The sequence below is a fragment of the Nesoenas mayeri genome, assembly GCF_963082525.1.
Source record: "Nesoenas mayeri genome assembly, chromosome: Z".
Lineage (NCBI taxonomy): Eukaryota > Metazoa > Chordata > Aves > Columbiformes > Columbidae > Nesoenas > Nesoenas mayeri.
In genome coordinates this window covers 32,262,810-32,286,317 of record NC_137542.1, presented here as the reverse complement: position 1 = coordinate 32,286,317, position 23,508 = coordinate 32,262,810, and the positions used below count along the sequence as shown (strand labels likewise).

Here is a 23,508-nt window from a genome sequence, read left to right as displayed (position 1 = left end):
AATAGAATGTCTAAAACACTCTAATCACTTCAAGATGAACAGTAAAACATAAGCTGTTATACACGGAGGCCTATTTCTGACATATAAATAGATGTACTATTAAATATTTCTCGTTAGTGCAATATGGATGCTTTAAGCAGTGTAAGAATAAAAAAAAAAAAAAAAAGGAAAGCGAATATTTGAAGTTAAGAAAAATGAAGGGATTTATTGTCGCCTAAAACTAACTTAGTTATTTTAAAGAAAAGAGATGCCTTTGCTAAGATAATGCTGTGAGGAGTTCCACAGAAGTGAATTCGAGCTAACAGCTTCAGTTGTAGTTTCAGGTCAACCACATCACTATGTGAATAAAAACTAAGGAAGAAAAAAAAAAATTATCAAAAAAAGGTCCATTTTCTGTCTGTATTGCCACTCTGATGACAGCTGAGAGCTCACCTGTATAGCTTTATGCACTGACATATCAGAACTCACAGAATCATAGAATAATTTGGCTTGGAAGACACCTCCAAAGGCCATCTAGTCCAGCCCCTCTACTGGCCACCAGTGCCAGTACATCCTTCATGTTGGTCAACGCACAATTGCAAGCCACCAACAATATGACACTATCATACAAGCCCGACTGGTGCTAGATGTCCTCTTGCTCAAACAAGGTGGAGTGTGTGCACTCATCAACACAATAACAGTCTGTTGTACCTTGGACTCTGAATCTTATTCCTTCAAGAGGCAGATAGCAGTGTAGGGTCTGACCACAGCAACTACTTGGTTTCCACTGCATCTTGGGAGGTTCTAAAACAGCACATCCTGCAACCTGACCATGTGTGCCAGCCTCTACCAGAAAAGTAGTCCATTATCCTTCAGGAGTTCTAGTATCCTCTGTTATTGCAGTCTTTATGCATTTTTTTCTAAAACTTAGCAAAGCAGCTACAGCAGAACTGATACCTACCTTTCAGGATAAGTGGATTGCAACAATCACAAAATGGTGGAGCAGAAAGTTCTTTAACATCATGGAAAGAGACATTGGATAAGGCAAGAAGGCTTTCCCATTTCTCAAACATTTTATTATTCTAAACATATAACACTGAAGTCCTTCATTATTCATGCATTCTTCTAGCCCTGTACAAATAATCCAAACAGAGCATCCAGAAGGTTCACTATGTACTTTATCTAAATGATGGGATTAAAAAAAAAAAAAAAAAAAGGTCTGTATCTCAACCACTTCAGAAAGAAAACAACTCTGCAGCAAGAAATAATGAATTTTTCAGTAGTATGAATGAAATATATATTAATTAAGGGCTACAGCAACATAAACCAGTTGCTTGACTGGTGCTCTACTGCAGTATCTGATGACTGTGCTCAACAGACATTTTGACCTTTTCATGCTCCATATTTATGGGTTGTGGAGTGACATTCATTTTTTCCAGGCACTTGAGTATTGTTCTACATGTACACAGCTAAAATCTGGAAGCAGCAACTTATATCTGAATTTTATCAAAAGTAAGACACAGAACACACACAAGGAAAACGGCGATTTTTGTCTTAAGTCAAAGCAAGGTTTTCAAGATGCATATCAGCAACACCACAGTCATGAACTTTTTAAACCAGAAGGCTTACCTTGACAAGCTCCAGTGCGAATATTAGGGATAAAGCCACGACGGCATGGCTGAGGCTGAGCAGGGCACATTTCACATGGGTGACCCCATGCACGCCCAATGGTTGCACAACAGAGGGTTTTTGTGCAAACAATTCCAGTTAGCTGTCCCTGACACATCTGGTTGTTAACTTGTGTGAAACAAGGGCCTGTTCTGTAATCTGGAAAAAAAAAAAAAAAGAAAGATCACTGTATTTTACAAGATAGTATACTCCTGACTATAGAAGGAATAAATTTTGAACCCAATGAATACCTATATGAAGAAAACTCCAAGAGGACCTTGAAATTCAAGTTATATTGCTTCTTACAGAAGGAGCATGACACTTTCCAGTGCAGGTAATGATTTTCACAAGGTTATCTTATCTTTCAATTTCTTTCTTTCTGATAGATGCAAGTAATGAAAGGCAGCTGGGCCTCAAACTGATCTGTACATTGACAATGTAACCAGTAAAATCCATAACAAGTGAAGGAATTTTACAAGCAAACAAGCAAGAAAAGAATCAAAAGAGCAGATCAGATTAAGCAAACAAGGACTGGGAATTGGCTTCCTTGTTCCTAAGCTACATCACGGTGATTCATGGGAGGGAACTACAGACCACAGCAGCCACACATTTGTTCACTCCACATTGATCAAGGTCCATGCCAGCAGCCGTCACAGAATCAACATTCCTGCTGGAATGCTTAGGGCAAAATAGTGTTACCTACTGAAGACTAATTGGATTTTCAGAGGAATAACATGAGATAACACAACCTATTCAAGCTATATTGAGTACATGGAATGTAGCACACAAACTATTTGAAAATATATTCTTAGTCAAATTCCTGTAATTAGTTAACTCATTAAGGTTCAATCTGTATAAAGAAAAAGATTTTTTGACCTTATGAGGCAACACAAACTGGGAACAAGAATTAACTGAAATTCTGTAGGAACGAATGAGAAACAGATGGTTGCTCTAAGCCAGACTTCATATCCTTATGGAAACTTTAAGAGGAGGAAAAAAAAAAGACAGAAAATGCAAAGCTTCCACTCAGACCCAGTCGCATGAAACAAGGCAGAACAGTGGGGTTACAGCTGTTCTCTGCTATCCTGTCCTATTCTTTTTTTCCTGCTGAAAACGTACTCTAAAACTGCTATGTGGGTCACACACTGCCTTCTACACACTTTCATTGGTCTCACAACCAAGCTTACAAATAGGACAATTGATGTCGCCTAGAATTTGATACTTTCACCCTGAAGAATAAAAATAAGAGCTCTGACGTGCTTGGAAAGGGAGAAAATGGTCTTCCCAGTGATACCTCATATTAAGCTTTCTTTGCACTAAGACACAAAGCTCTTAAAAGCTGGCTCAAACGGAAACAAATGTTCTGCTCTCTATCTTTCATACAGTTGATACGGTTCATTCAGGTATGACTGTGGGAAGATGTCTGCACGTTACTTATATGCATTGGTAGTTCATTTCAATTGGGCTGTTCACTTTAAATAAAATTAAGCAAGTATGTACGTATCCATAACAAAAATACCTAACAATAAAAAGAGATTAAAAGATCTTAAATACTTGGTAAGGACTGTGGATTTTGATATTTCTTGATTTTCATTAGAAAACAATCTTCAGATTCCCCTGTGTCTATCACTCCACAAAGACAGTACTTTTATTACATAAATTATAAAAAATAAAATCCTGTCCATTCAAAAAAAGGTTTCAGTGATCTTTCAACATCTTGGAAAACAAGCAGCTTTACAACAGTCTCAATTTAATTGCATCCAAGGCCCTTACCGAATTAGAGAGGGCTTAGTTTTTAATATAAAATACAGATCATGATGACATAATAGCAGAAGAAAGTGATCTCATCAAGCTATGGCTTCACATGAGAATGACAAATAGTTGAAATACAAACTCCAACCATCAAAGACTCACTGTAACGCACTGTAATCTTGTCTGGATCTCATCTAAGGGGTAAGAGTAAGGAAAAGACTCCATCATAGGTTATAACTGTATACTTCTTTCATGTTTTACTCTGGTGTCAACTCTAGTAATGAAAAGTTCATTTTGGGCGGTGGGTTTGAAAGAAGGATTGGAGAGTATAACTAGTCTACAGGGAGCATTGGTGCAAAAGAATATGAATGAGTTAGATATTATACAAGGAGTGACACCAATACACCCATTGCTTAATATATCCTATTAAATAAGAAACATATGCCTGGAAATATATATATCTATGTGCCTACCCACTCAGGTTCTACAATCAAGCAACTTCTATCAGTGTAAGTCTGCAACAGGGCATAAAAATACCTGACTACTGTAAGTTAGACAGTAGAAGAACAAACAAACTGCTATTCAACTTTCAGGTAGATTTAGCAAATTAAAAAAAAAAAAAAAAGAAAAAAAAGAAAAAAAGAAGAATTCAACCCAAAATGCTAACATCCTGGATGATATTTCAGAATAATGACATTAAAGCAACAGATCCTGAGCTCCTAACAGAATGTGTGGTTGGTATAACCTCGTGCTACAGAAGCAGAAACCCACTGGAAATAACATACTGGACTTCTAAATTCAACTATACTACAGCATTTTTGTTGTTTCATAGAGGTGTCACAAGTATCGCAGTTCTTGGGATATTTTTCATTAATTCCTTTTTAAAAATTATTAATTTAAAATTTATACGTCTATTATAATTTTACCAGTAATTTTAAAAAGGCTATTTGAAACAGAGCCTGCCACACAAATTAGAAACAAAAGAATTCTGATATTGAGTATGGTCCAATATCCATCTATTTTGTTTTTCTTCCTGTACCTCTGGCCAAAACCAGATGATTCAGACGAAGGTGCAAAAAACCTGCTGTAAGTAGATAATCTGTCTGGCACGTTAGGTTTCCTCCTGGTGTCTAACACATAGTAGCTTAAGACCTGAAACATAACATTTAACATCCCAACTACCATTGTCATTCAGGACACAACATTAAAATGTTTTGGTACACATATAAGGATTCAATTTCTATCTGAATTTTGTCAGTCTTAGCTGCCGCAGTTTCATACTATGTTAATTAACTACTCCTGCCTGTGAAAATTTTACCTCTTCTCGGGTAACTAGAAAAAGTGAGACATAAAGAAAGCTAAAAAGGCATCTAGGCATGTTGAGATGGCCAGTGGAAGTTATCTGGAAGAATACAAAAACCTGAACAGTACTATCCATGGTACAGTGGCAATCTCCCAGATCTGCCTAAAGCTCCAGAAGGGTAAAAGAACATAGACTGCAGTACTGAAGCAGAATATTATCACAGATCCTGTATTTCATGTCTGTGAGTGCTAGAGCAATTAGCAGGAACTGTCAAGTCTCTTCCATCATTTTTATTTAAACCAAAATCCATAGAATCATAACTAAATAAGGAAGCAAGGTGTCTGGAAGTAAATATTTTTACCTCTACACTATTTGGAATATTGATATCTCTGTTACCAAAAAATAAAATACTGAGATATGCCCTCCCACTCTTGTCAATTAAAGAACAAAACTTAACTCTTGATAAATGTCTTTCACCTCCTTACAAAGCAAATTTGCTTTTCATACAGACATTTTACAGAACCTCATAAGTATGATTTAGCAAATATTAATGAAGGGAAGAAAAAATAAGCCATTTCAACTTCTACCACCTCACTTGCAGGCTCAAGTACAGTAAACAGATTATTACTATTACTATTATTATTATTATTATTATTAATTATACCTCAAAAATCCATCTCATACCTAAGCATTATTAGCTAAACAACCTAATACACAGGACCTGAATCCTGGAAAGTAATATCTGCTGTTACCAGGAACTTTATTCCTTTCCAAAAGAAAAACTAGCACAGTGAATGAAAGTCCAAGAGACCGGACTTCATGTCAGGGAACATTCAGAGTGGAGAGATTAAGTCTATATTGGCAAAGATCTGAAGTTAAATTCATCTTCCTAGAATCACAGAATGTTAGGGATTGGTAGGGACCTCAAGAGATCATCTAGTCCAATCCCCCTGCCGGAGCAGGAACAACTAGATGAGGCTACACAGGAATGTGTCCAGGCAGGTTTTGAATGTCTCCAGTGTAGGAGACTCCACAATCTTCCAGGGCAGCCTGTTCCAGGCTCTGTCACTCTCACCATGAAGAAGTTTCTTCTCATATTTAAGTGGAACCTCCTGTGTTCCAGTTTGCACCCATTACCCCTTGTCTTCCCATTGGTTGTCACCGAGAAGAGCCTGGCTCCATCCTCATGACACTCACCCTTTGTATATTTATAAACATTAATGAGATCACCCCTCAGTCTCCTCTTCTCCAAGCTAAAGAGACCCAGCTCCCTCAGCCTTTCCTCATAAGGGAGATGCTCCACTCCCTTAGTCATCTTTGTGGCCCCGCACTGGACTCTCTCCAGCAGAAGATGGTCCAACAGGAAACATGCTGGAGAAGCAATTGTCTTTATTACACCTTTGGTAGGATTTTGTGGCAAATTTCCCCATAATTACCACTAACAATAAGAGGTGTCCAAAAACCTGAAACTGATTTTAGCTGGTTGCTGCAGCATCTGCTCCTTGATTACTGATGAGATTTTAAAAAGAAACTGTATTTGAATTTTCCCCTTTGCAATGTGAAATCTAAATGTTTTGATAATTAAAAGTGTAACTGAGCTCTTCTTGCAATGGGGAATCCCAGAATGTGCAACTCCTACCATTATATCAGCAGGACTGGAAGAGTAAGGTATATACCATTCTCCAATTGATTCTGCGTAAATGACAGCATTGCCCAGGCCTTGCATTTCCAAAAAAATAGCAGAACAGGGCTTTTCTTGATTAACTTTTCATTAGGGTATGAAAGGGTTGGTAATATGCATAGTTGTACTTGAGTTCAGACCACAAATCCAAAATGAATGCATATGCAAATACTATTCTTCATGTTCAACTCCAACATCTGCAGATCATAAGTCACAGTATGCAAAAAAAAATATTTAAACATTACAAAAGTACATGTTTGTTTTATTAAATATTATCTAAAATTGTTTTTCCTTCAATAATTTTAATCATTCTAGTATGGAAAATTGTTCTTTTTGCAGTAATGCTTAGTTGCCAGCACTGAGAGTTCATTGTAAGGGAGGTTTCAAAGATAACAAGAAGTTAGATGAATTGTACTGATTCGGGTTTGATATAAATAAAAAGCATTTTTTTCAAAGGTGACATCCAACAAGTTATGGAAAAAAAGATTGTTGGTTGAAAATGAGAGCTAGTCTATTGGAAAATGAAAGAGACTTGGCAAAGATATTAATTTCTCTTGGAAAAAAATAGTCTATGGGCAGTACAGCTATTTAGACTAAGATGTTCACATAAACCAAAGCCTGAATAGTCAAGTCTGCACCTCCTTCCTCAATTTTTTTTTTTTTTTAATGTAAATTCATGTGCCAAGTCCTTAATGAAATATTTAAAGTAATAAGTTAATTATTAACGTAAATAACAAAGTCTCAAACATTTTAAATTGTGGATAAATCAAAGTTGAGACATATCCCCAGAAGGTTCTTTAGCCCTCTGAAGCAATGATTTTTATAACACTTATTTTGATACGTAATAGTGGAGAACAGTTTAGTTGAAAATATTTTGAACACTTATGTTAAATATATCATGAAGTTTTGAACATTTTTATACAGCTGACAGCTTTTGTTTACAGGTTGAATTTTTACTACTGTTCTACAGGTCCCACATGACCATTTCTGACCAGCTCCTGCAAAGCAATACTTTCCATCACACAAAATCCTACAATTGATTAGGCAACTTAATATATACATAGCAATTAAAAAGGGAGTGGAGGGCAGCTCTAAATTAAAGAAAAAAAAAAAAAGCGTGTTCAATGTAGCAGTCTATGTGGGCTTTGTAGCTTTTAGCAAAATTCCAGTTTCCACCAGTACTGCTGTCATGTCCATTCTAGGTACATTCTCATTTTCCTCTTTCTGAAACAGTGAAAGCAGCTCTTTTCCAAAAGCAACATTCCAAGTTCTGCACATCCATTTTAATATAATTGAGATTATGTCAGTTTTAAGCAGATGAAGTATTAATATAGCATTATCTGCAGATCTTAAAACTCTCTTGTTATTACCATTATTAAAAATAATTCATTCTTACACACCTATGCACATGGGAAAGTATGGCAAAGTACCCGATAATCAACAGATACCTGAAATAAAATGCAATTTTCTGTAATCAGTGTGAACATTGAAGACAATGTTTCTAATATTTTAAGATACAAAATATCCTATAAATATACACACAAAAAGAGCAGGGAAAATTAGAAACACAGATATTTGCTGCTTTTGTCATTTATGGAATTTGGTAGTTCTTACAATCTTGTTGGAAAAAATGGTTGCCATGTGCAACTGCAGTATCATACTGCTACAAAATTTCAAGTGTAGAATGAAAGCTGGGAAATAAATATAGCTGAACTTTGGTTCCAGCAAGGTCTCCAATTTTGATTCATTTGGAGCTTCTTGTAAATCTATGTATTTCCTTATATTTCTACAAGCTCTACTACTATATAAAGCTTACATCTGAGTTTGAAAATTGGACTCTAACAAAATACCTCTACGAGCAAATACCTGAAACACCACAAAATATTAATTGACAGTTACTATAGGAAGTTACAGGCTGAATTACCCCTGTGCAAAGTGTACATAGAGATAAGAAATCACAAAAAAAAATTTTGCAAGATTCAGCAGTTCTTTCTTACTACTCTAACATTAGCTTACTACATCTCTACCTTGTTGAAATGTCTGCTAAATTCAAAGCAGTGAAGTAACTCCATATCATGCTGACTACTGCTCTCTCCTTTGAGTCAGAGGAATTCCCAGCACCCTGGCATTCTGTTCCACAACTAGGCTCCTTCAGAACTACAACACAACAAATAATAACCATACCCAAAGCCTCAAACATCAAAACTTTAATGGAAGTGAAGCCAGAGATTTTCCTTTCCATTATACAGTCAAGGGTAAGACCTAAGTCCACCAAATACCAGAAGACCAGAGTAAAGCCAAGGCCACTTAAATCCTTACCAGGAGAGCATGCTGCACCACGAAAAAAGCTTCATAAGTGGAACAGCGGTGTGCAGAAATATTTTCTGTTACAGCTTGACAGTTCGATGTTTGATTTACAATGACAGAAGGGATTCTCATTATCTGTGTTGAAACTTGGTACCCTTCACAAAACCTTGTATTCCAGTTTCATTGACAAGACAACATTTGCTCATATGATGAAAATAAAAAGATATTACTCATTAAAATTTGGCCTCTGGAAAAAACAAACAAATACACATTATGCTCTTCAATTCCTTCATATCCCAACAATTAATAAGTCAATATCTTGCTATATGCCTGCAAAGAAAATGTGCTACTTTCCTGAACCATAAAATGAAAATTTCAGTTATATTTTGATTCCCCATCCCAGGAAATCATTGCTATTCAGTTTAATTTCAAAGGAACAGAATCCCTTGTCAGCAAAGAGGGAATTTAAACATTCAGGTCTACAGATATGAAAAACTTTTAAGAGTATCAGTCTAGAGAGTACAGTGTAGACTCCCTCATCCTACTCCCACCCCTCTACTTTGGAGTTCAGTGTCATTACTCATGCCAGCAACCAATCCCACTAATCAAAGTGAGGCATGTGACACTGGTTACGAGTAGCCACATGGAGAGGGTTTGCAGAACAGGTCCACAGCAAATACGTAATAATCTTCAGAAACTCTGACCTCATCATGGTATAGAAACATAATTCAGGTAGCTGAGTGTGAAAGAGCAGTTAGGACAACTTCAAGGTGCAAATGTACAGTTTTTTATAGCTGCAAGACTTAGAAGTAGCTAAACGTAACTTAAACTTTCATGCTGGGTGGAAAAGTGGTCTAATTTTTTTTTTTTTTTTTTTTTTTCCAACCATCTGCCAATCTGCATACTACTTGGTGAGGTCAAAAATAAGAAGGCAGACATAAAAGGAGATTATATTTACATGTTAGCCCCATCTGGCCACAGCTCAGAGCCAGAAAAGTCAGGCACCATAAGGCACCATGGAGCCTCTGTGGAAGGAGGTAACAGTGAATGACAGAAGCCATGAAGTCTCTCTCATTAACTGTGTTCTTCTTAGTAGCCATTTTAGGAAGGCCTTCAAAATGCATGCATACTCTCAGAAGGAAGGGAGGGGGGAAATATTTTGAAACCAAATTTCCTGCGTAATTTAAGAAGAACACGCAAAAAGCCTCAGCAGATCAGAAACCCTATTAAAAACACAGACAAGCAGCTGATTTTCATGTTGTTAATTGTTAAAGAAAAAAAAAAACCACAAACCCAAACAAACAAAAGAAGAACAAAACCAAAAACCCCACAAAACCAAAAAACAAACAAAAACCCCCTGTTTCACACATTGCTCTTAAAAAAAATAAAATTTAAAAATCACATTTAGCTTAAAAGAAACATCAACCCCGATGATTATCCAGACTATCCTGATACTTTGTTTCAGTTGATAATAAACTAAAAAGCAAGCCAAGTACCATGTGATTGATGGTTTTGACCAGAAAAGTATCTTGTAAGTATTTGTACTATTATAGCTTTTTCAGTTTAGATACATAGTTTTACCTAAACTGTATGCAGAAGGGTAGGCATTTTTTCAGATAAAGCTGAAATAGTTGAGGAAAAATGGAAAAGTAATTTGGAACGGTGTCCCTTTATCACACCTGAAAAGACCCAGGCTCTATCTGTTTTGTTGAACTATGTAAACCAGTCTAGTGAGGGGTATCTTTCCCTCCATCCCTTCCTTCAGAAAGCATCTCCATAAGTGCGTTTAATTGGTGTCTGCATGTCACTGTGTTTTCAGATGTTACTAGCAAGCAGCGTAGAAGCAAAAGCATATCACATCCATTCACAGGTTTTTCCTTTCCCCCTTGGGAGGCCTTAGTTAACCTGACCGAAGTGAAAATAAATCTTTCCACTAGATTTCAATAAAGCTGCATTTGCTAGAACTTTCTGGCTTAGCCTTCTTCTACTTCTTTCATAGGCAGTTCCCACCCCTTCCTCTGCTAATCCTTCTCCTAATCCATTCTATGTATTTACACTTAAAGAAGAAAAAAAATAAATACAGGAAAAGTGTGAGGAGAGGCAGAATGAAAAGCATTACACAGCCGTATTTTTTAAAGTACCCACAAAATTATAACAATCTATTAAATCATCAAAAATATTGCTTGTTATGGTGTTACATTTTAGAAATAGGCACGCATCACAAGTAACTGCTTTTGGTTCAGTTCACTGTAATTTTGAAGCTCATATGTTTGATTTACTCAATAAGCAGAGTAACTTCAAGCAGATGGTTGGCAATAGAGACAGATAGGAATTGTAAAAACATAACACTATGAAACAACAGATTTACACTTTTATAGTGTAATAGAATTAATTAAAAGGAAAATACTAAAAGACTACTACCCCAGATGAAAACTAGTCTACTTCTTCAAAAGCTACTGTCTCCGAAAATGAAAAAAAAAAAAAAAGTAACTTTACTCAAAGTTTTTGCTTAACTAACGTGAAGATCTGTAGTTTAAATACCTTTTATATTGTTTTATATTGTAAAATACTCATCTAATTATAAAAGTTTCCATCAGCTAGGACAAGCTAATACAAATGAAGTGAAATGATCCTCTAGGCAGAAAAGAACAAAGAACTTCAGTTATTCCTAGTGCAACACTCAAACTGTGTTTTAGGTGCCTTGTCAAGAGGAGATAAAAAGATTGGTTTACTCTGGCTCATAATGCTGGCCAATTTGGGAGCAACCTGGTGCCTCACAGAGTTAAACCAGCATTAATCATCTTCCCTATACTGGTTTATGAGTGAAAATTATTTCTCCAGCAAGGGCTAGAAATCACAGACATTACTTACACTTCTTCCACCTCGATCAAACACCTTTACTATGGGCAAGATGTAGGGTTATTCAAGAGCAATATCAGTCACTTCACAGTAATAAAACAGTAATTGCGGTGTGCTGTGAAAATTCTTCCTCTGGCAGGATCTTGATGGTGTTGGGGAGCCTTAAAGCTCTGCAGTGGTACAAAGTGGCACAGCTAAGTCTGCATTTACAATAAGCAAGTTAAAGGGTCTGAAAAAGGGACTGAAAAGAGAACCATTAATTTGTGTTCTACCAAATCTCAGTAACAATGAAAATTGTATGCAATTACATTGAAATTAAATGTTTTTCAGTAAAGAATTTTGCATTATGTGCCTTAACTCTAACATGGAGAGGAAAAATCTTTTCACATACTTGCCTAAATTGTCACATTTGCACAGAGCAGTCAAATAACAAAAGGAATTCTTTACCTAATGAATGCAAGATTAGCTTCTAAGTTATACCATCTGAGACTTAACTTTGTTGACACTGATCTCCAACCCTCAATTGGCCGGAGTTTAAAAACTAAAAAAAAAAAATTTCTCAAGAAAGAAAACATCTTACAGTTTCAAATGATACAACTTATATACTGGAAAATGTCTCTTCCATTGTTACATTTTATTATTTTCAGATGTTTTTGGTTTATCTGGGAGGCCTTGCTTAAACTCTCCATTTGCGGTAGATACTGCAGACCAAGCTTGCATTCTACAAATATTCAGAAGCAATTAAACACTAAGTGTAAGGCAGGTACATGATGTCTCTGGTAGTACAATGTCTAGAAGTCACATTACACCACAATTCATCTACTAAAATAGTTGAAATGAGGTCAAAAATTAACAAGGATTCTCCCTCTATGTTTTTCCTGCCATTTATGCTATAAGGTATAAAGGCTGAAAAGATCTGAAAATACTCTCTACATCAAGCATATAAACCAGGTTTTTAGATGCAAAGGGGAGACACAGCTCAGGGTCTTCAAGCAGATGAAGAGCAAAATTTTAGCTCACACATGAAGGTCACTCACTGTCAGTCCTAACAAGAAAACCGCAGATTCAGAGTAATGCAGAGTAAGGCACTGAGGAATGATATACCCACTCTGGAAACACACACCTGCACTGAAAGTATAGGGGGAATAACAAAAACAGCCTGCTGTGTCTCACCCAGACATGGGAGGATAATTAGGGAAGAAGAACAGAGCAGAAAAGAAAAAGTAGGGTACAGGGATGGATATCACAACAGTAGGGAGATGCATCCTTTTAGGCACAACAGGGAATTGTAAGCCAGAGGTTTATAGAAACTGACAATAGAAATATTCCTGCGTAAGAAAAAGCTTAATCTGACAGTTTTATGGTGTGAGGAGGTCTGGACATCAGTTACAAACGTACTTTTCCTTGATGTACTGAAAGCACAATGAACTGCAGGTATTTTGTGAGCCTTTTAGTTATATTAGTGCCTGAGTTCCAAGAAGTACCCAGAGCTCCTAAAAAAGTCAATAAGAGAAATATTGTTCATGACCTTTGAAAAATTAGGACACTTAATCACTTCTTGCAGGCAAAGAATCAGTATAATGCAAGAGAGTTGTAAAAAAGCTTTTCTTGGTAGACAATGTTAGCTACTGTAATGCTGTACTAACATTAAAATAGTATTATACATCTGCCTCCCAAGAGGAAAAAAAAAAAATCAACCAGATAAGAGACTGGTCATCAGACTGCAAAATTCTCTGTCCTTCCTCAGTCCTGATTAAGAATAGCTGCCCATGTTTATTAAGACATTAACAGGAATGAGGAAATCTTTTCTCATCATTCAGCTTTTTAGGACATATAATGTATGCCATATCCTACTTTAAAAATCAGCTCAAAGTTCACAAAAAATACAAAGCTGTGCACATATGGGAAAAGTCTGCATTGCATGTTGAGTTGCATAGGCAAAATACAATCCTTTGGAAATGTTCTCTTAAATCTGAAGATGAAAAAGTGTTCACAGTAGTGATCCATCCAATAACCTGCCACACAAGTAGTCAATAGTTTCATTTTTGAAAATAAATTTCACACCACAATGGCAAAACACACAAAGACAGTAAAAAATAGCAAGATTGTCACAGTACCACAAAGCCACATGCTGAGGTGAGTGTCCTTAATGGGGCACACAGAGCAGATGAAGATTTAGAGAAGAGCAGGCATATCTGTGCCACTACTCTTCCAGGAATATTTCCTTTATAAGGATTATTATTATTATTAGCTTTTTTTTTTTTTTACTTGATATTTAAGATCAGTAAAACCTGATCTTTGTGATATCCCTCCTGCTTTTTCTGAAATTTATCCATAGTTCTTGTTGCACGGTTTTTAACAGCTCAGTGAGTTTAGCAGCTTATCAAGATTTCCAGCCAATACATTACCACAGCTTTTTCAGTTACACGTGGTGTTATAGTGTGTATAGCTCCACTACTGTGAACTGACAATGTGTTGAAACTTCGCTATATACTGATCTTAAGCACAAATGTCTTCATTTTCCACGGGGCTCATCAAAACGTTTTTTGTCAATCCCTATCTAATACAAATTTTACCATTTACCCATGTTGCTTTTATTCTATTCAGTTTCATTTCTGACTGTTTTTCTTCCACTGTTTCCAGCACCTCTTTTCTTCACAAGGAATATTTTGACTCCTGTTTGTTATTTCCACTGACTGTTCCTTTGCTGCTCTTTTGGACTTTTCATGCTTTGAACATTTAGCATGCCACTGGCTATTGGTTGGTTAATTAAAGGTATCAAATAACTAATGAAAAATCTTCTCTATAAAAAGCCATCTAAAAAATGGTCAGCAATAGGCTTCTACAAACCAGTGTTCCTAAGGAGGTATTTGCCTGAAAACGTCATCAATTACTTCTATCTTTACCAGACCACGAAAAGTCATTAACTATAGTAGAAACATACATAACTTTGATCCAATAACACTTCATCTCAATATCAGTTACAATTAAATCACATTTTATTGTCATCAACTTAGTTAATACTAATAAATTTAACTATTTTAGATTTCTGCTAGCACTTTGTGTTGTTTTATGGAAAGATAGATATTTGTCATCTGTGTCTATCGTTTACAGAATTTCAATTTCTTAAGTAAGAAACCTGAGCAAATAACATCCTTCCTTCCTTGCATTTAGAACAACCAGAAAAAACAGACCACTAGCACCTTCATTGGCTCTTTTGAAGGAACTATAGAGCAAATTAGCCTGAGCACACAACTGCTAAAGGAGGAAAAAATAGTGACCTCCCAAAGGACTCATAGCAAATCTCTTAGAATACATTCCTTTTCATAATTTTGATGAAAAATTTGTCAGTTACATGCTTCGTGCAACACTTTCTTTCAGCCATGTTCTTGCTTCTTCACCAATACAGTGCAGTTAATTCCTGTTTTTCACATTATGATGATGATTTCTGTGACTATACAAATTAACTAAATATTTTCAAATAATTTTAATCTCAGTATGCAACCACACACTTATTTGTTCTTGCTATGCTATTCAGCTGGTTATATGTTATTATTCCTGTTCTGCAGGTTGGATGACTCAAACATTTTTCAGACAGGAAAAAGACAGAGGAAATGCAACTTTCTAGGTTAAAAAATTACATTCTTTAAACAGCAGGAATAATTTGCAAACACACAAACCATGTCACAGCAGCCAGAATGATTGTATGAGAACAACATTAAGTTAAATCTGTTGTTACTATAAAGAAAATATGCATTTGTTTCTATTGAAACAACTCTATTGAATTATTCATACATTTCCTATATTGATATAAGGCCACATTTGCATTATGGCCACACATAAAAATGGTGACAAACATTCACTCAGGGCAAAGAGCATCACACCATTCTGGTATGCCAAAAGAACAAGAGGGCTCATGATGCTTCAGGGTAGTTATTTATCAAAATTTGAAGTCATAATAGACAGGTCATAGACCAGTCAACTATTTAATTATGTAAGTTGAGCAATGTACAATAAATGCTCTACAGATCGTTTGGACGTTGTTATGAAAATGTCCTGCGTATGGCAAAACCCAGAAGGGCCTCTAGGCACTCTGGAAGTTAGAGGAAAGAGAACAGGTCCAGTATGACCTCATATGGCCTTGAAAACTTGTAAAAATATGTAAAATGCCATTATTTCACCATTGTCAGAACAGCAGCTGACACTGTTTTCCCACTGTTTCCTCACCTGTTTGTAGAAAAGAACACAGATGAACTGCCATGTGGTAACAACTGGAATAAAAAGCGTACACAAATACACACCCCATTCAATAATTCATTTTGCATATAGAAGTATGACAAATCACGCACACAACAGTATTGCATTTGTTGTCATGACACAAGTTGAAACTGTGAATCCAGCATGAACAATCCAGGACATCGATGCTTAACACAGTGGAATCACACAAAACTGTGGTACAGAACTTCAGTGAGATCCATCTGTCACGGTTTATCCCCAGCCAGCAAGTAAGAAGCACGATAGCTGCTCACTCTCTCCCCCTCTAGCCCCTTAAGCAAGGGAAAGAATCAAAAGGGAAGGGAGAAACCCATGGGTTGAGATAAAAAGAGTTTAATAGGACAACAAAAAAACTAACAATATACTACTACTAATAATTATATATATAAAATAAAATAAGTGATACTCAGTGCAATCCTTGACAACTCCAGACATGCCAGTCAGTCTGGAAAGGAAAGCACCCTGGTCTCGAATAGCAAATCTCAGCAGGAGAACAAAAAGGCAGAAAGTCCCAAAGGCCAACTGCAAAATGGCAAAAGGCTGAACTAATACCAAATTGCCAACAGAATGGAATTCCTAAACTGAGCTGACCAGACAGAAAACTCAAATAAAACACAAATAATGAGCCAGAAAAGCCGACTCAGATTATATATGGAGCATAATACTAAGTGGTAGGAAATATTCCATTGATCAATCTCTATGTCAGTCAAAGTGCTGTCTTGTTTGTGGCGCCATCCTACCAATTTGCACCTGTAGCTGGATGGTCAAAAGTCCTTGGTCTCCCTGAGAACTGCCAAGATATCAGTAAGTTCTTATATTCTTCTCATACCAACTCAAACCACAACTAGTTACTGAAGGAAATACACATTAACTCCAACCCAGGGAAAAGCAATGTTATCTGACTATTCTTAAAGTAAATCCCAAACAGAAGATCATGCTAGGTACTGAAAAGTTTCTAACCACAGGAGGAAAATTAACTCCATTCCAGGTAAACCAGTTCACTGTCCTATAGTGACTGCTTTATAGTTTATTTTCATTTTGCTGCACCAATAATTACATTTTTAATATTACTAATTTGAGTTTCAAAAATTAATGTTAATTTTAATTAAAACTGAATTCTGGAAAATTCTTATCCATTCCTTTGTTTTCTTAAATGAAAGGTCCACTAACAATCTATATTGTCTGAGAAACATTCTGGGAAGTGTACTGCATCTGGCTGGGATGGAGTTAATTTTCTTCACAGCAGCTGGTGGGAGTGCTGTGTTTCAGATTTGTGACTAAACCAGAATATACTGGTGTTATGACCATGTCTGAGGAGTGCTCGCACAGTGTCAAGGTTTTGTTTCTGCATCCCTTTCCTACTCTGCTCTCCCCAGTGAGTAGGCTGGGAGTGGACCCAAGCTGAATCAGAGGGATATTCCATACCATATGACTGCATGCTCAGCCAAAAAGCAAAACAAAAAAACAGCCTAGGGGAGAGAAGGAAAGGGGAAGGTTTGTAGCTATGGCATTTGTCTTTCCAACTGTTACACATGCTAAGACCCTGCTTCCCAGAAAAAGGCTCTGCAGCTACCCGCTGATGATAAGTAGTCAATAAATTCCTTGTTTTGCTTTGCTTGTGTGCACCACTGTGCTTTACTGACCAAACTTCCTCTTTACATTGACCCAAGAATATTCAGCTTTTGTCCTTCAGTTTCTTTGCCCCATCCCACTGGAGGGGAGTGAGCAACCACCTGTGTGGAGACTTACCTGCCAGCCATGGTCAACCCACCACAGGAGCTGACTGGCTCCTTTTAATCTCTCATATACACCAAGACTGCAGTCTGAGGCACTGGATCATCAGAGTGACAGCCTCTGTCCCATTCCCATATTTGCAAAAATTGCTTTTTTGTGGATGTTGTCAGCATGCAGTCTAATGACTAAGGGTGTGAAACAAAAATACTTTTTGATTCAGTCAGCAAAGACTTGAAAATCTTCATAAAGCTTGAAGTGGAAAACCATGAAAATCTTGTTCTTGCATTTTCATGCTGTACTCTAAAGACAGTTAAAACTTTCCATTTAAAGACTTATTTTTGAAAGTTGATATTAATAACAAAACATGTCATATAGAAGAACTGGAGGAAGAGGAACATTCACAAGAAGATTATTTGTTTCTATACAAAGAATCCATGACTGCGGATTAAAAACCAGAAGACTAACATAAGCCAATGAAGTAGATTAAGTCAGAGGGTAAAAGGAAGACCTAGGCCCCACAGAGTCAGAGCATGACTTTAGTTCAAGGTTTACAGAAATTCAAGTATCTTCACATTAAAAAAAAAAAAAAAGGCAAGAAACTGGAGAATTCCCACGGTTTCCATTTCTAAACCCATCCCCACACTAATTTAAATTAAAAAAAAAAATTCAGAGTCAAGAAGCATCCTGTAAGCCTCCTTTTTTCAACAGCTAAGTTTTTAACTGATGTAGGAATACTGATACGTATAGCATTGTGGAAGCACCAAATTGGATTTTGAGAAAGAAAATCAAACCCTATGTGACTAGTGTAGTTTCTTAATGAATCAACACAGAATCACAGAATGTTAGGGATTGGAAGGGACCTCAAAAGATCATCTAGTCCAATATCCCTGCCGGAGCAGGAACACCTAGATGAACTTACACAGGAAGGTGTCCAGGCAGGTCTTGAATGCCTCCAGAGTAGGAGACTCCACAACCCCCGTGGGCAGCCTGTTCCAGTGCTCTGTCACCCTTACTGAGAAGAAGTTTCTTCTCAAATTTAAGTGGAACCTCTTGTGTTCCAGTTTGTACACATCTATTAGGTGGAAGCAGACACAGTCTAGAGAGATACCCAAAGGACCTCAAGCACAGGCTTTTCAAGAAAACAAGGCACAAAGCAAGAAGGAAGTTCCTTACATGGCTAAGAAACAAGAAGGATGAAAAGGGGAGTGTGTGACTAGTTTTCACACTGGAAGGAATGCTGGGACCTGCACTGATCCAGTAATCCTAAGTGATCTGGGGAGTGAGGAAAGGCATAAAGTAACTTACAAGTATATGCTACATATCATTAGTGTTCTAGCATAAAGTGACTTCGTTTGCTCTGCCCATTGCTAGATAGTTCTATAAAACTGTCTATGCCAGTGCAACCAGAGGAAAAGTGGGCAAGAGGGAGGCAAATACTAGTCATCACATCCTCAAGTCCCCAAAAAACGGAAAAGAGGGAAGAAAGAGAAACTAACTGGGATTATACTACTTTCCTAGTCATTATTACCAAGGGCACGTACAGAGTTATCCATGTTGGCTTTAAATTGCAAAATGTTATATCTTTTGCACAGATAGGAGAAAGAAATTTTCATCTACCGGCTGATGACAAATAAATACATACTCCGTAGACATCTTGTGGGGTTTTCAATGCTTAGATAGTATTTCTCAGCTTGTGAAAGTTGAGGCAAGGAAAGTCTGAAAACTTTGTTACTAGAGATAACAATGGATGGCAAAACCAGGTCATGTATTGCCAGAATCCTCTAATCCTACTAGCTATTGGTATCTAAGAGCACGAAAGTAGCTTTCTGAATTTGCTCTTCAGAACTAGTGTAATCCATCAAAGACTGATATATGCAAATATCTACAGGTCTGAACCTGTAGAAGAAAAAAGGAGTTATCTGGACAAAGACTGCACTTAACTGTATGTATTACAAAAGTCTCCAAAAGAAATGGGAAGTGTGGTTTCTTATATTAAACAGAAGCCTTTTTAAAAGATAATACCACCACTGTGGCATTTTGCTTATAATCAACTTTACACTACATGTAGAAAAAAACTGACAGAAATGTTTTTAACAGAATAGTTAGAAAATAATGTAGATAACAATGGTGAAAATTGAAAATTTTAGGAAGAATCACATTTTGCAGAGCTTTAAACTACCACTAACTTATTTTGAGTTACATTGATTAAACTAAATTTATTTCAGGTAAATTAGTCTTCGAGTTGATGACGTAACTCTTGTGTTTACCCCAGTGGTGATGAACACCCTGTGTGAACCGGACCATGTAGCTACAGTGTGTCACAGTGAACTAATTTTTTTTTTTTAATTCAAGAAGCCCAGAATGACTTCTTTACAAACTTTCAGGAAATATCTAAAGACCATATGCTCCACTTCCCAGTGGCTAAAAGCAGACTGAAAATGAATTAAACTAGTGTTTAGCAGGCAAGCATTCCATTTACAGCGTACTGAAAAAAAGACACCAGGACACATGGCCCCATGGCAAGAAGAAAAGAAGACTGCTGGTTGATATTTAACAGCAGCATTCAGTAATTATTTTTTATTTACTCCTATTGTTTTCCTTTCTTCCTGCCTTCTCCTAAAATGCCTGCACTTGCATTTATACTCACCCCTAGAACGTACAAAATTCAATAGTCTTACACCACATTAATATAACAGGCAGGATGAGCCCCTAGTTAAAACCTCAGCCTGAAACTCAGGATATTGGGTTGATTGCTAAGCCTGCTGGAGCTTCCCTGCTCAGCCTTCAACAAGTAACAACCTGAGGTGCCTCAGCATGTCTTGGGGGCAGGGAAGAGAGTAATAATACTTCCTTTGTCCGATTAGCTCTTGAGCGTGGGGACCCACTTACTCGTACACATTCTATTCCACATAAAGAACCTCTTTTTTAGTTCAGGCTAACAGTAGCAACTATAAAGCAAAAACCAGCAAAATTAAAAAGTTACATTCCCACAACTCGTACAAAAAGAGAAGACATCAATGATCAAAAGAACATTTTGCTGTTAAGTATCTGAATAAAGTTTACAATCATTGGGGAACAGCTAAAACAAACCAAGAAACTTGAGGAAAAAATACAGGTCCTTTTATAAAAGCTCATGCACAGCTGGCAGACAGAAAACCTTTTGAACACAACCTGTCACAGTCTTCATGGCAAGTTCTGCAGTTTACGAGATTACAGGGGTAAGACCAAATACACAGGATCTGAATACAACCCCAAAAAGTTATCACTTCTTCTTCTCATGACACTACTGCCATCAACAGATACAGAAAAGTTGTGTAATGTTAAAAGATCTTTTGAATACCTGTCAGAAGAAATTCCCTCCTTGATTCATTTACACATAATCACTGTCACTTAAGCACACACAAGCATCTTAAGCAGCACTACAGACTAAATGTGAACTGTAAATTTTCTTCTTAATAAAAATCTATTTGATAAGTATAGAGTCCTATCTAAAATTGTCAGTTTCCTACATAAGTTGAATTTTGTTCAAATGTATAATCCCCAAATATTGTTGTAACTTTTTAAATGTCAATCAGTTTCTTCTGTACAGCTCCTCTTTGGTTCTGTTTTCTTTGTTCATTCCTTTTTAGCCTCAGTCACTACACACCATTAACACTTTTGCTGAGAATCTTGTTTAATTCCTCCTGCCCCTTCCTCCGTGCTGTTAATTAGCTTCTTCATCCTCTTCCCAGCTTGAAGAATACCTAATTTCTTTTTCTTTTTTCCTTATTTTCTCTTTTGTTGTTGTGTTTTGGCTTGGTTTTGTTTCGTTTTTCAGTTTTTCTTCTATTGTCCTTAGACACAGGATCATCCCTGATTATCTTCCTATAAGGAAGAAGGGTCAGATGAAGGTAACTGATCTCAAATGTTAGTATGCTCTCCTATCCCACAAAATGAACCCTTTATTTCAGTTGCATCCTCTGCCTCAGACCTTTTTCACTATCCTCTGGAATATCCTGTTCTCCAATTCAAGGGACATTTGACTTAATCTGTTGCTGTCCCTCATATGACTCTTCAATTACATGGGCCAAGTTCTTGTATGCACCGCAGAATTGGCCTATGAATTGCTGCCTTGCACAGAGGAGGGTTTCTACTGAGTTTCTACCTGACTACATCTATACAGTTTTCCCTATTAACCCAGCAAGAACCTACAGGGTGGCAGCTGCCCTGATCACTGTTTTACTGTATCTGTCATGAGGTACAGGCTCTCAAGTCCTCTGATAGACAGATATTCCAAAATTCAGACAGTCAGAGAAAGCGGCCCAATACTTGTACTGCGAGTATCAGGTGCAACAAACACACTGGGCTAAGACACATTAACAGCAATATTCCTGAGAACAGCTCCAAAGCTCTCCACTTTCAGAAGTTCTCATGTTATATTGAACTACTACATTTCTTCATTTTTCCTCTTTTTTCATCTGCCCAAGTTCAATAGCTTTATCTAAAATCCTTTCCTGTCTTCAAAAGGATATTCTTCCCAAGCTGTGCATTTCTACTCAGTACATACCCTTTTCCTTCTCATTATAAGCTACTTACATACAGAGTAAGAAGGCACTGTTCTTTCTCCTTCTACATGGAATGAAGGCAAACTAAGATCAGTGATAGAACTCTCCTTTCAATCTGCTTCTTCCTCCCTTTAACCCAGGATAAAGAAGTAAAAAAACAACACTGCTTTTCCACAACATCATCCCTCTACAGATCATCAATTAAAAAATAAAATTAAAAAATGCACAGGCCATAAGCACTCATACAAAAATTATTTGCTCAGACAGTCTCAAGAAACCAAAGGAACTGGTCATGAAAGAAAAGCTGCTCTTATATGTTTATCTGAGAATGAGGACTTAATCTCCCTCTTTTATTCTTTCAATTATTTTCACTGGGAAAAATTCAACAGCAAAATTTAAAATTCTATTTTCTTTTCAAAAAATAGCAAAAAAACACACAACAGAACAGACAAAATCAAAAGTTTGAATCTTATGTGTTTACAAATCAAAGACAAGAAGCTGAAGAAAAGAGCAGACATTGACAGTAAATATGAAAGCTCATTGTAAATATCAGAAAGAGGAAAGTACGAGGTCTCAAACAGGTTCTGCTTTCTTGTTAATCCAGCAGCAAGTCTCAAGTTAAATACTGTAATCATGCCAGTCATTAGTTACTGCTCAGCCTCCTGTCTCCAGCCCGGAAATTAGTCCGCTCGGGGCCCAGATAGCTGAACAAGCAGTCACGTTTTATCATATAACTGAGGCTGGAAGGCCAGTCTGAAGGAAAGATACATGTGTTCTATATTAGGAAGAAAATACTTAAAATAATTTACAGAAAAATAGAACGCATGAATTTAAAGTACAGTGATGTAAAAACTCAACAACAAAATCTGCTATAACCCTGATGTGATTTGCAAAGGAAGTTCACATAACTTTAAACTATAAAATTTGAGTTAAAGAGCTATGAATTGTTGCTAAACTCAGTTTAAACTACAGAGGCTTATCTTACTGTAAAGTATTATGGGCAACTACTGCAACCAACAGATGAAGAAATCATAACCTTTTGCATTTTGTTGGAAATCATAAATTTCTTATTAGGTTAAAAGCATATATTACAAATTACTATTGAACAGAATAGGCATTAATGTATTTTTTTTTTTACAGCTTCTTCATGTACTCCCGCTCATATAAAGCATAAAAAAACCAAAATCACATTTACAGTTACTGTATTAGAGACTTTCTACATTCATTAACAAGATATATTGCAGGCGTCATCTTACTTCAGCTGAATAATAGTACAATAAATTAGTAACAACTTCTTGTTTTGAATATGAGAAAGTCTAGGAATCAAGGAAAGATACTATGGGAAATGTTACTTAGCCAGTCCACTGTTGTAAAAGCATGTTATATTATATTAGATATGCAAATTA

The 23,508-nt window shown here is 36.6% G+C and overlaps 1 protein-coding gene across 1 annotated transcript in view; it reads right to left on the bottom strand.

Annotated features, from left to right (window-relative positions):
* The window catches only part of FBN2 (fibrillin 2), a gene marked incomplete at both ends in the record, with an annotated part of 157,449 nt that overhangs the window by 121,077 nt on the left and 12,864 nt on the right, over positions 1-23,508 (bottom strand). The window contains one exon of the mRNA XM_080362871.1: positions 1,609-1,806. Coding sequence (XP_080218997.1) covers positions 1,609-1,806 — 198 coding nt within the window. The remainder of the gene's footprint in view (positions 1-1,608; positions 1,807-23,508) is intronic.